The sequence below is a fragment of the Eucyclogobius newberryi genome, unplaced genomic scaffold (assembly GCF_026437365.1).
Source record: "Eucyclogobius newberryi isolate DKJ021-1_F unplaced genomic scaffold, fEucNew1.0.hap1 SCAF_21, whole genome shotgun sequence".
NCBI classification, from domain to species: Eukaryota; Metazoa; Chordata; class Actinopteri; order Gobiiformes; family Gobiidae; genus Eucyclogobius; species Eucyclogobius newberryi.
The window spans coordinates 9661999-9675768 of record NW_027315846.1 but is presented as its reverse complement, the minus strand read 5'-3'; the positions used below and the strand labels follow the sequence as shown (position 1 = coordinate 9675768).

Sequence of the window (13770 nt, the reverse complement as noted above, 5' to 3'; positions counted from 1 at the left end):
TGCCAATCTGTTATATGACTACAGACCTTCATAAAACATATTGACCACAATAATAGTAAACCCTGTTCAGAGCTAAGATGTGCAGCAGACACAGACTTTGAACAGCTCTTAACAGTGTGTTGCTTTAAATTATTCCTAAAGTACATTGATTCAAGCCAAGAAACCCAAATTAATTATAGTGCTGCCTTAGTCTACTTTAGAAAACTGCTGAAGAGAATATTACTAAAGCTGTCACATTTCATACCTCCCAAATCCTAACCATGAGACACTAAGTTGAAGGAGCCAATATTGGTGAACGTGAGATCTGCTAAAACCTCTTAAATTTACGTTTGGATTAGCCTTCTTTGAGTTATGTGCACCCAATTATGCAATCTCTCTTTGCATTTGAATGTAGTCGATTCCGAAGAGGATTCTGGGTAGTGCTCTGAATTTCTCTCGGTGCAGCAGAGATGTGCAAGTAAACAAGGCAGTGGTTTTTGCAAGGCAGCTTCAAAGACTCTGAGCTCTGGTCCCTGATTGGTTAAGATACACCAAATATCACAACTTTCAAAACGGTATCAATGTAAACTATTCCACGCAATGAAACTGCAGTAATTTTATCGTACGCATTTTTGGATGACATGCCACATCTATGAACTTTATTAAATCTTGGAAGTACATTATAGGCTATATTTTGATCCTCGTGTGGGGTGCAGGGATAATCCTCTTTAAAATCGGATTCTGCTACAAAAACCTTAGGATGCGATTGGTTTGTCCCCATCTCTAAAGACAGGTTAATCTCCCCCTGAGCACTGAGAAAATCCCTAAGAGAAGACTGCTATGGCACTCGAGATGAAGCCAGAGTATTGATGTTGTGAGTGGCAGGTAAAGTCACCTCTGTCCAGCAGGCCCAGTCAAATAAAGAGCAACACCTCCCCCTAGTGGCCGTGAGGGAAAAGAGCAGGCAAACTGAGGTGTTCTTGTCTTCTGTAAACCATGTAACCAGGCAACTTTGTGATAAATACTGATGTGAGATATGCTAAAGACGCAGCATGCGTTTTATCCAATAATCTTTTAGAAATGCCGCGGCTCGGCGGGCAAAGCCTGTCAGTCAAAGAGAAAGGTTGGAGTAGAGAACAGGATTACTCACATTCTGGAGAATAGCAGGTGTCAAGACTGTGCAGAGGAAATTAGCTCTGATTTACTGATGTTGTGGAGACGCACAAGTCACTAATGCACTAATGACTAGGGTTTATAATGGTTGAGCTCAGGAGAGAGCTGGTAAAATCCACCAGTGATAAACAGCACAGGAAATGTGGAAATGTTACAAGACGTTAACTGAATTAAGCAGCAGAACACCAGAGACAGAACCAAGAGGAACCGACCAGGCAGATGAAAGAGGAAAAACTGAAGATTTATTGAAGGCAGAAAAAGCAGAGCACAGACTGGCAGAGTGGGCAGCGGGGCACATACACACACAACACTGTGTTCAGACACTTTAATAACTTTGTGTTACAAAAGCTGTTTTTGTAGCTCATATGAGCTTTATGTGTCTCATGTCGTATCAAAATATACATGTTCTGTTTTGAACGTAAAGTGATATAATCAAATGATTCTGTGGTACAAAAACATGAATATTTACATCCATCGACCCCGCTTCATACAATACCCCACCCCGCCCCCATATAAAAAGAGATCAAAATAAAAGCTTTGAACAACAAAGGCATACATCTTCTACAGGTCAACATCACAATATGCCGTTCATTAAGGATCAAATCTACAAAAGTAGGCTCTTTTAAAGGAATCAAACAAGGGCTACAATAATCTACAGTATCTGATGATTAACAAAACATGCGACTGACTCAGAGGTCAGAGAGCTGTGGGTGTGACACATCGAGAATGTGACGTACAGCACACAGACGACAGGATACTGTACTTTGGTCCTGGACAACAATAACCGTGTGCTACATGTGACACTATATAGAACCACTCATTACAGACAGAACCTCTGTATCAGGTCCCAGGTTTACAGTGGCCAATGCTGTGGAATAGACAATATTAAGACTTATGTGAAGGCGCCTCGAGGACCAATTCATGTAAAAAATAAAAAAAAGTGCACGGATCTGACTTTAGTCAGACTGGACAGGGAATGAGGCCCAGGACAGCCATTACTGTAGAGACCACCAGGCTATGAGCTGCCTTTGTGGTAAGACTACCTGAATGAAGGGGCTTAAGGCGCGGTACAACCTGCTGCACAGCAAAGACACAAGGCCAAGTCTCCAATAACAACTCAATACAAGGCACTGTAATGAAAATCAAACTTACGTCACCAGCCTTTTGAGCTCATTATGATATACATGTAAATGCTATTGGAAAGAATAAATGAATATATAGGTGTGAAATTATAGATGAACATATGATTAAATAAAGTCTATATCACCACTTTGAAGGGTTAAAGAAGTGATGTGGACTAGACAGGTGAGCTGGCTCCAACTTCACCTTTGTCAAAACTAACAGCGCTACATCGACAAGGATATTAGGCATCTAACCGGCTTACGTTCACTCCTACACATATATAAAAGATAAGCTACATGCACAAGATTAACATAAGTTTATGAGTTAAGCAAAAAAAAAAAAAAAAAAAAAAGAGTCTGCGTAAGCCACTTTGCCTATTCTTATGGTGGTTTAAACCATAGGCCAGAGAAGAGTCAGAGCTTAAGGCACAAGACTGCAGACGGGGGTCATCAACAAAATATAAAATGACCCGTCCAAACAAAAAAAGGTAGGAAAATAAGATCCTGGGATGGTGATTGGTTGTGTCGAAAGGCAAAGTAATATTGTAACTATTCCTGACTGGCCAAGATGACTGACAGTGGCGTCTCAAGAAGGCACAGAGATCGTGAAAAGTAAGGAATGCTCGAGTGTGTGGTGGACCGCTCCGATCCACAAAAGCACAGACATGGATTTCTCCTGCAGATTTGGTCTAAAGTGACAGTTCAGCCTCAGCGCCGCCTCCGAACGCATGCGTGTCGCTGCAAAGTGTTGCTCAGATCTGGTGAATGCCGTCACTGGGTTTGGGTATGAAGAAGAACATGGAAATTATTATAAAAGAACATGTAAACATCCCGGTAAGGTAAACGAGGAAAACTTCAACGCTGCCATGTTCACTAGACGGTTTGCATTACGGACGAGAAACAAATATACACATTCAAGATGCGAACAAATAAAAGTTGTATATATATAAACTTTGGTCTCTTTTGGACAACTTTTTGACGATGAAGGTCCGATTTGATACCCAAACCTAAATGAAATGGAATGAGCTGAAGTGAGCAACACTCTGCAACGAAACGCATTCACGGGCCCTTGGGCGGGACCGGGAGGAGGGCGGCGGTCCACGAAGGCACTCAGATGGTGGACTTGGAGAAGGACACGCGTAGATGGTGGTTCTCTCCCAGGTCGTGGTTGTGGAACTCGATCAGACACTCGATGGCCTCCTCCACCGAGCCCATCTGGATCAGCGCCATCTTACGATCTTTCCTGGAGAAGTACAGTCGTTAAACATCATTTCCAATGCAGATTAAAAGGTCTGCGAGCCAAGAACTAGTCTGAGGGCCGCATTTGGTCCTCAAGCCATAGTTTGGACATCCCTATTCTATAATTTAAGCTTGCACAATAAATTGATCATAGACAAGATGACTAGAAGAAGCTCAAGGTCAATTTGTATTCATTATAGTGGAGGGACTATTGACATGTGAATGAAATGTTACTCACTGAAAGAATTTGAAGGCTTTGACTGTAGCTCCACAACTTCCAAACAGTCTCTTGAGGTCATCTTCCATCACAGACGGACTGAAAGTGTAAAAGAAGAAAAGAAAATGTTTAGTTGTCGTTAGCCATTCGCCGGCGCGTCAGGGAAACCGTAAACGCTGTGAACTGACGGGATGTTGGAGAGGTGGAGTGTGGCCGACGGGGGGAAGATGTTGGAGTAGTTCTTGGAGCCCGGCTTCTTGAAGCGGTGCAGGGGGGAGTTGCTGAAGTCCTTGGTCAGCCCCTGGTCCTCGTGGCCCTCGCGGGGCAGCTGCACCGTCGTGTGTTTGGACAGAGTCACGCGCATGGCTCGCCCGTGGAGCCGCTGGCCGTTCAAGTGGCTCATGGCTGGAAAACACAACTCACTCAGACTGGGACAAGGACGGTACAAAGTTTGTCACCGACCGATACGTTTCCCTATTTCACACTCCAGTTTAAGGGAAATGGTTCTGTATCGGACTTTTCTTCTAGTTAAACGACAACATCTTTAGCACGATACAATGTACAAACAGGAATTTGAGAAAGAATATGACTGAATGAAGGCAGCAACTACAGGGGACAGACGATTTATCCAATCAAAAGGCACTGTTGGATGAGAAACAACTAGTGAAACAACTGCCCGTTTCTGTCATAGTTCAACAGTTGATTGTGAAACATGCTTTTAACTTACGGTTCAAAAGTACAGGACATTTCAAATTTGATGGCAAAAAACACCATATCTACTAGTAATACTATGACTCAATTATACATTCATTTGACAAGAGTTATGTCTGGCTGAGCTTGATAAAAGCAAAGCAACACCAGATGCGTTGAAGGTTTTAAGATTAGATGGTAATGTTTGGCATGTTTGCTACAACAGAGCAGTATCTCCGTGTGCACAAGACATCGAGTCCTTCTGCAGTATACGAAATGATAGAAGCCAATTAGTTACTCAAAGACAAATAAGCCTGCGCTGCTGATTACATTACGTTGACAATGAGATGAAAGAGACGGGGATGGGGCGACGCCGGGGTTAGCGTTATTGCAAATGTACCTAGCTGAGCCTGTGTGCCATCGGACATCTGCACCAGAGCGTTCTCCTTTTTATTAAACAAGATCTTCACTCTCATCACATCGCCGTACACGCCTAGGAGTAGAAAAACAATGCACAGAGGTTACGGTACGATACCAGCGAGTCGCGCCATACAGCCACAAACACAGCAACAAAACAGTGAAAATCAAAACATTTTAACTACTAAGTAAAAGGCAAACTGATTATCTAACGGCTACGGCTCAAGGCTAAAATCAAAGCTAGCAAGTCCTACTGAGGCTAAACTGGGTAATTAAAGATGGCAGTGTGCGGTGGTTTGGGGAGGAAGATCTGAAGACAAAATCAAAGTGCGAATAAATGATGTATAAGTGTCTTTTGATTAGCAGTAGAGAAGACGTTTAAGGCTAAATACATGCAACTAGACATGCACCTGACATTAGACCGCTTATCTGTAACTTTATGACATACTTTGAGATATGTCAAAACTGGTTCACCACAGAAGCAGCAGCATTTCATTGTCACGGCGATTCTCAACTGGTGGATTGGCAGATTAGCAGATTTGTGTGTGTCAGATTTGAAATGTTTGAAAATAACTGCATGAAATGGTTAGGGTTAGTTAAAACCCAATGTTAAAAGTAATTATTGAGACAAATTGAGAAATGAAATAAGTCCCGTTTACAGACCAGTCGAGAACCACTTTCCTTAAATAAAATCAAGGCCAAATATATACTAAAAATAGCTTTAATTTGCCATATTGTTTGAAAATAGACAAATGATTTGCTTAGAATTAGTTTTAGCGTCCTGTCTGTTATGGATCAAAGCAATCACTGAGACCAAGCCTGTCACAATAATTACATTATCAACTTAGTTCCATAAAAAACTGGAATATTTTAGGGGTCTCAATATCCATCATGTGTACAATTGTTTGCATACACGTTTCATTCAACATTTATTAATTGCAGCTCATGTTATTTAACATTAAAACATTAAGAAGAGGATTTGACGGGATTATCAAGCTTTTTGGTTATTGTGTTGTTATTTCTATGTAGATATTTATTGCACTTTGGCATTTGTTACTGTGCCAGGCCTAATCGAGTCAAACAATACAGTATATATTTAGTATCTGTTACACTAATAGATGAGGAAATATTAACCAATTGACTTGGCAATGAAATGCGGCAGTTTCCGAGTGCGTCCACCTCTCCTTCCTTCCGCAAACCCACATCAACCAACACGGCTCAAACCACCCCCAAACCAAACAGTAACACCCCCCCCCCCCTCGGCCCTGTAGCCTGATGACAAGGCATCAGTGGTTAAAAAGCAAACATCATGAGACAAGACATGCCCACCTTGCCGGGTAACAGTAGTCATAAAAAAGGAGATGAAAGGATGATAACGTACCGAAAAGAATAAAGAGGCAGTGTGGCGTAACGCTCTTTAGAGACAGCAGGGGGAGCAGCGGGGCCAAAAAAAGGGGACAGGGGAACAAGGGGAAAAGAGCGGAGTGGAGGAGAGTGGAGTCGGGATATGTCCGCGGGCCACAGGCAGCGAGGTCCACCGGAAGGCCACCATGGAGGAGAGGCATGAGGGACGAGCAAAATATGGAGAGAAGACAGAGAGAGAGAGAGAGAGGAGAGACACAGAGAGTGATGGGGGACAGATGAGTGTCAATGTCGTGTTTGGAGGCGTGTTTGGGATGTAGTGGAGTTTGGGACGGTGGATGGGAGAGGGTGAGGGGGGGGAGAGTGGGTGTACAAGTGACAGGAGTGGCAGCGGGGCACAGGACAGAGGGGCACAATTATTGGTCATGGGGCGTGCAGTCAGTTGGCGGAGGTCAGGAGGAGGAAGGGGGTCAAAACAAAAAAGAGCGGGGGGAGAGGGGGACAGGAGGAGAGAGAGAGAAAAAAAAGGAAGTAAAAACAAGGTCAGTATACACAAAGAAATGTAGTGCTTCAGACAGTAGAACTGGCTAAATTAAAATGCACAGTCACTATGGGAACACTAGGAGAAAAAGAAGAAAAAGATTAACAATGAAATACAGAAAAAAAGGCAGAGACAATATGTACTTTAAAAAATATATGCTTTTGATATTCTATATATAATGCTAACATAACATACTAAATAAACAAACGTAATACTATATCAACTATGCTGTATTGACTCAAAAGTATAAATTAAACACTGGTAAGACTAAACCATGAGGGACTACTTACACATGCCTCACTTATAAGAGTATAAAAACACAATACTAAATCATAAAAAATAATAAGCAATATTGTCTCTCCAACAACATAAGAATGATTCAAACTAATGGACAAAAATGAAGATATGAAATGGTAAGTTTTCTTGTAAAAAAAAATAAAAAAGTAGTTAGTGTTTAAATAAAATTTAAAATTCACAGTGAGCAAAGTGGCAGGTTGGAAATACAGCAGGATTGGCCAAACACAGAGAGGTCCTGATAGAAAAGAGGCCATGAAACCCCAATATTAAAAATGTACGGGCCACATGGAGATGGCTTTAAAAACATTGGACCTCTTAAAGGGACGGCGCCTCTCTACTTGTGTGTGTTCATGTGTGTGTGCTGTGTGAGCTTAAGCTGAATGAGTGCACTGACCTCTGGGTTCAGGTTGCTGACCAACAGGACATTGTGTCCAGCGGCTGCTGTGAGGCCTGTGAGGCCGAGGCGAGAGGCAGCTGCGGCTGCGGCTGCCATGCCTGAGTGCCCCATGCCCAAAGATGCCAGGGCACTGGGGATCCCAGGCATGGACAGGCCTGGAACATAGCAAAAACGATTGTCTTTACACAAAATGAATTTAAAAAACAATAATTTGAAAGTGTAAAAGAGACTAATAAATTGCTTATATAGTCACCTCCTGCCTGTTGAATGGCAAACGCTGGAGGGAATGCATGAGCGCCCCCGTATGGAGAGGCTGAGATAAGGCCTGGAGCTGATGAAGAGAACATTACAAATTAAAATCCCATTTTATACATGAAATCAGTTTATAGTAGAGAGTCTGTACCAAAAGCTGCAGCGGTCATGGGGTCCACAGAGGGCTGGGCGTCTGCCGTGGGCAGGTCTGGGCGGGTGTAGTCCCTGCTCTTGTCATTGTTGTATTTCACATTGAGGCTGGTGAGTTTGGAGAAGCTGATTCGGAGAGTACAGCATGCATTGTAGATGTTTTGTCCATCTAGAGACTGGAACATAGAATACTTATCAGAACAGACAGTTTTCATAAAGGATACACAAGAGTCATGTGGTGTCCATTTCATCAGTTAGATAAGATGAAATGTATCAGTACAGCTTACCAGTTTTGCGTGCTGGGCAGTCATAGCATCTGCGTACTGGATCAGAGCTTGGAACTGATTATTCTTGGTAAAAGTAATGATCTTAAGGACGGTACCAAATTTGGAGAAAATCTGTTGACACAAACATTGATTAGCACTAGCATTAGCAATATGCTTCCATGAGCTGTAGTTAATATTCAGCCCACCTGGTGCAGGACATCCAGAGTGACAGGGTAGAAGAGGTTTTCCACGATGACTCGGAGCACAGGGCTTTGACTCGTAGGACCTCCGAGGCTGCTGGTGTCCGTGGGGATGGCCATGCTCCCCATCGGACCGCCGTGTAGAGCGTTGACAGCCTGCAGAGCGGCTTGAGCGCGCTACAGAAAGACAGTGGTTAAACTCAAAGCACTCGCTTCATTTGATCTTACTGTAATGCATTTCCATGAGTATCTGAACCCACCACTTGGTTGGGAGAGTTATCGGTCTTGAGTTCCTTGTGTGTCGAGTACTGGAGGAAAACTGGGTGGTTCCTGATGACGGGAGTGACAGAAGAGTAGTAGCTGACCATGGTCTGGGCACACTCCTCACTGTTCAGCTCCAAGAACGCCTGCAACAACGGAAGATAATGCCATTCCTACCACTGAAAAAATAAACTATTACAGCCGTAACAGTTGTAGCGCCATTCAATTTAACAAAGTAAACCTGGTAAACTTGCACTAAGCATACAACTATATTTATCTAAAGCAAACATCAGTCATCGGCTTGTCCTGGACTCCCTTACCTGGTTTTTCCCCTTGAGCATCAGCAGATTGGTGACCTTCCCAAAGGGCAGACCCAGGCTGATGACCTCTGCTTCGTTGATGTCGTTGGGCAGCTTGCGCACATGCACCACGCGTGACGGGACGCCGGGGCTGCGCACGTCACCTTTGAATTTCTTGCTGTCGTTGCCATTGGCTGTGGCAGGAAACACAAGCAGATACAATCAGGAGGAGAGAACAGAGGGCTCGGGTTTGTCTTGAATAATGGATTGCTCACCATGACAACACAAACAACACACACATTGACAAGCACTTGGCCCGGAACAAAAAATAAAAAAAGATTCACCCTTTCCATGGCAACCCACCCCCCCTACTCACCTGAGTTCATGATATAGGGTCCGTTGGATACGCTGGAAGAAAAGAGTTCGTCGGATCCCCTCTGCAAAACACAACAACAATTGTTTAATTCATGGCGAGGGGCAGCGCAGACACAGCTCAGCAGGTGGACAGCGGCGCACTCGTGTTACCTGAACCATTGTGTGATCGGGCAGGAAGTAATCTGATAACCAAAAGAGGTCCAAGCATACAGCGCGAGAGCACAACTCTTCCTTACAAGGAGACAGTGAACTAGTTTGCAAATAGGAAACAAAATAGGGCTGCATAATATATCGTAAAAGTATCAAGCCCTCATTCTGACTGAAATTTCTATTTTCTCTATTTTTTTCTGTGAAAATTTTGAAAAAGACTTTAGTTCACGATTTTTCCCCCCTCATAAGCATTAGTCTTGTTTGGTTTTATTGTGAAAGATTTTATGACTGAAATTATTGTATTAAAAAGTATATACAAATATTGCATGTATATAGACATTTCTCAGTTATTTCTAATATAGATTTAGAATAGTTCTTCAAAAAATTAAAAAATAACAGATAATCCAAACCATTTCACATTTGTGCAATACTTTTAACCCAACCATGGCTATTACATTTCTAAATGGATCGCAAAAAATAGCATATTATCCGACATAATTGAGATTTGGATTATAAAAACAGGAAATAAGATCTTGAATTTCGGTCAATTTCCCGCGCCTCCATTTGAGACCATGTAATGCAGAGTCACCGTCCATAGCTGAAGGGCACGTTTAAGTGGTTTAAGGCTTTCCAGCTGCTGACCACTCCAAGCTTTCATCTCATCACTCACTATATAGAGGAGGAAATACTGCTGGGGCCTTGGACCAGATGGGAATCCTTCAGCTTACAGAGACTGCCAGTGTCTCAAACCGGCTCGTCTCACTCTTCACCCGTCCGTATAATAAAGTTGTGTTTCGGGGCGGCTCTCTTTGCTCTGTGCGTTTGTGGTCTCTGATATGAAGTGCGGCAGTCACAAGAAGTGGCTCAGCAGTCTAAGCTCTGCACAGGGTTACAATGAAGCGTCTGTTTGCATTGATACTGGGGCCATTGTTACAGAAACAAACACACACACACACACCAAAGGAAGGGAAAGAGAGAGAGACTAGTCATACAGTGGTAAAATAACCGGAGATGCAGGTCGGCACACATTCCACACTTTGTGATTCGTGAGCGCAAGGTATTGGCGGTTTTAAACTTTAAGATGCAAGTCTAAGATCAAACATGGTGTGTAAAGTATAATATGATCTGATGATTCTTCTGCAAACAATATGCCTTCTTATAAAACCTGCCAATCTTGTGATTTAGATGTCAAACATGCACTGAAATGCATGCGACTCTTGCATTAGGTTGACCGCTCATATTTCAGTCTTCTCTCAAACGTTACTGCTCCTTTGTGTGCTTCGAATGTGCACTCTGAACAATCTGGACTTAAAAACAACCAATTGTAAACCTTTTTGCAAGGAAGAAGCGCAATAATATTCTCCCCCAAAATAGAGCAGTCTTTCATTCGAGAAGTCCATAAAAATCCGTGGTCTTCTCTAATGGAATTACGAGGCCTTGTCTGTTCATCTTAACATACTCAGGATACGGAGATAGTTACAAAAGTCAAACACCTAGTCAGCTTCGGCAAAACAAAATGTGGCAAAACTGGTCAAGGGGAACTTTGTGACGCCGATACCAGATGTGAGCCACAGGACACAGGGGAAGTGACCCCGGCCTTGTGTGGGCGATAAAGGCAACAAAATCGGGCCCGTTTCCAAGGTTTAGTTGAACTTCCTTGTGAGAACTGACAATTGTGGCTCTGTGACAGGAACAGACGGCTTCGCCCCCAAACTTCCTCATTCTAATAATAAATGACGTGTGCTCTCTGCGAAGCCAAGCAAGAACAAAACTTACGCTGGGAGTTAAGACTAGGAATTGTGCTGACTTATTCTGGAAAACCTAACCATTTTCTTGAAGCTTTAAAGCGTTCACAAGATTCAAAATTGAGTAACTGTCACACCAACTATGACACAACATTGGCTAATATGCTTCTGGGACAAACCCCAAACCAAAATTTAAACTACAAAGCTAAAATGTACGCAACTAACAGACCATAAACATATATTACAGCCGTCTGGCAGGGTTGGGATCATAAAAAAAAGCCCACGGGGAGATGCACAAAGGGGAAGATCACAGGTAGAGACATGTTTGCCCAATGTCTGCAGTGAAGGGGGCAGGGTGCTGTGCCTCTCGGGGGGCTGAAGGGGGGGGTAGGAATGCAACCACGAAATACCAGACGCTTTGCCGGACCCAATAATTACAATTCCAGAAAGGCACTGCTCCATAACTGAGCAGCGCAAGTGTTACTCTGAGAATCCCCACAGAGTCGAGCTTACAGTTACAACGCCAGCAATATGCAAAACAAAAAAAGCACAGGTTCGCAGAAAACATTTACAAGTCGCAATCGTTTTCGAGAATAACCGGCTTTACAGAAACGCATGTTAGGGGGGCGGGGCCGTGTTTGACCTAGAGGCGTGTTTTTCAAAGCCTTGTTTAAACAGTGTAAAGACCTTTGCTCGACGGGATGAGGACGGTCGCAGGAGGATGGTTACAACGGAAAAAACGGTTCCGTAACTCAACCACACAAAAGTGAAAGCGTGCCAAAGCTTGGTAATGGCACAATAAAAAGAGCTGGAATTTTTATGGAGATGTATATAAAAAACAAAAACCTATAAAAAGGACCCGCAACGTATTTCCAAAACTCGGCAAACAGTGAAATGTCCGGGAAAAGACAATTCCCGGACATTTCACTGAACTGAGTCATGGCCCAACACGGTGAAACTCACGATCCGCTGTGTTCAAGGCAAATTAGCTGGTAGGTACAGGCACATAAAATAAACAGGAAACCTCATTTCCTCTGCAACTGAACACCAGCGCACAAACACAACTCAGATAACAGTTTGTATTCTCTCCTTTCCTCGTCTTAGGCCTTGGGAGAGCTTCATACATGTTTCAAATAGCTCTGTAAGGTAGCCTGCCATTACGCACCAAAGGATGTGTGCAACCACCCAGTAATTATTGAAGAAGCAGCCACACAACTGTTAAGCTCGTCAATAACGAGGCGCAAAGGATTTAACAAAAATACTGATAAGTAGGAGTTGTAATGAAAAAAATATATAGTATCTCAATTGTTTATTGTTATACATGTATAACGCATACATTACCCTCCAAAAAGTGATATTTCTGCCTATTTGTGGTTCATTTGATAAACCCATTCATGCTTTGTGCTCGATTTTAACCTCAACCATGATATTTCCAGGTAAATTTGAAATATCTTATGAATATATCGAAAATAATTGGAAGAAAAGAATAAAAACAATCAAGATATTCATTTTTTTGTCAACACCGCACACCCCTGATCAGTGATGCATTGGTAGTAAGTACATTATAAATCTTGCTCAACATTGATATTTTTGGGAGTAAATAAAATCGACGTACCTTCGTCCCAACTGATAAGTCATGGACACTTCTGCAAATGAACACACAAGTTTGCAATTAGAGATGAAATGCAAAGAAAGAAAGAAGGAAATGAAGAAAAGGGAGGTGTGTGCAGAGCAGAGAGACACCACGAAAATGCTTACTCAATTTCAGGGACGTAGCCGGATCCCAGCGGGTACAAGTCAGCGTCTAGGCGGCTGCGAAAAAGCACAAAAACACGTCAATGTCAGCGGCGCTCGCGACGGAAGATCGGCGGAAGGATCGACGTCAAAAAGCGACGGTGATTTGATCGAAAACGCGGCGGAGCGAGACGCAACAGGTTCCGCGGATCACATGAGTTCAAAGAAAAAATAAAAAAAGAGGAAAAAAACACACACCGCGACAACAATAAGGCATCTTCGCCCGCCGTCGACTGGGGAAGAATTTAATAACCCACCGGAGGAGAGTTTATTATAATCGAATCCGCGTGAAGACGCACGAGCCAGACACGTCCATGGCCCTGGGTTTTTGAGACGCTCGAGCCAAATGAATGCGGAAATGAGACACGTTGCTTTAGCTTCGCTCGAGTTCAACCAAGTAGTCGCCAACGCACGGCGAAGCCAAACAACGCACTCGGGGAGACGCGATACCGCACGAAACGCACAAAGCCCCGCACGTATTGTTCCCCCCTCTCACGCAAAAAAAAAACACGTTTGAATTAAAATGCCCCGCGACCGCGACTTGGCTAACTCGACTGCTAACTGTTGCTTGTTTTCGTGGAGGAAAAAAAAAAAACTCCCGTGCAAGTAAACTTTTTCACCCCCCGATTGTTCGAGAAGACACGCATCGCGCCAGGGACTCGTCGCGAACTCGTCGAACACGGACATAAACACGGTTTTGACGGCCGGTTTGTCTGAAATTACGCGTTAAAGCGAGGTTCTTTTCACTTACCCGTCCATTGCACAAGAAAAAACTGCAGGTCTGAAGCGGAGGTAGGGCGGCACACTCGCTTGATTTTCTTACAAAATGGCTGCGCACGCGGAGA

At 43.3% G+C, this 13770-nt stretch overlaps 1 protein-coding gene across 2 annotated transcripts; it reads right to left on the bottom strand.

Moving 5' to 3' along the window:
- Positions 1 to 1462: 1462 nt before the first annotated feature.
- ptbp1a (polypyrimidine tract binding protein 1a) lies at positions 1463 to 13770 on the bottom strand. Of its 2 annotated transcripts, none has more exons than XM_072458201.1 (16): positions 13677 to 13770; positions 12890 to 12943; positions 12747 to 12777; positions 9238 to 9298; positions 8883 to 9055; positions 8562 to 8708; positions 8308 to 8478; positions 8123 to 8233; positions 7837 to 8011; positions 7687 to 7764; positions 7431 to 7612; positions 6218 to 6251; positions 4820 to 4912; positions 3918 to 4134; positions 3751 to 3828; positions 1463 to 3516 (listed from the first exon to the last, which is right to left on the bottom strand). In XM_072458201.1, the coding sequence occupies exons 1-16, from the start codon at positions 13682 to 13684 to the stop codon at positions 3384 to 3386; spliced, it is 1746 nt and encodes a 581-aa protein (XP_072314302.1). In that variant the 5' UTR covers positions 13685 to 13770; the 3' UTR covers positions 1463 to 3383. The 2 variants fall into 2 exon arrangements, with proteins under 2 accessions (XP_072314302.1, XP_072314303.1); XM_072458202.1 differs by having other exon boundaries at positions 7431 to 7588.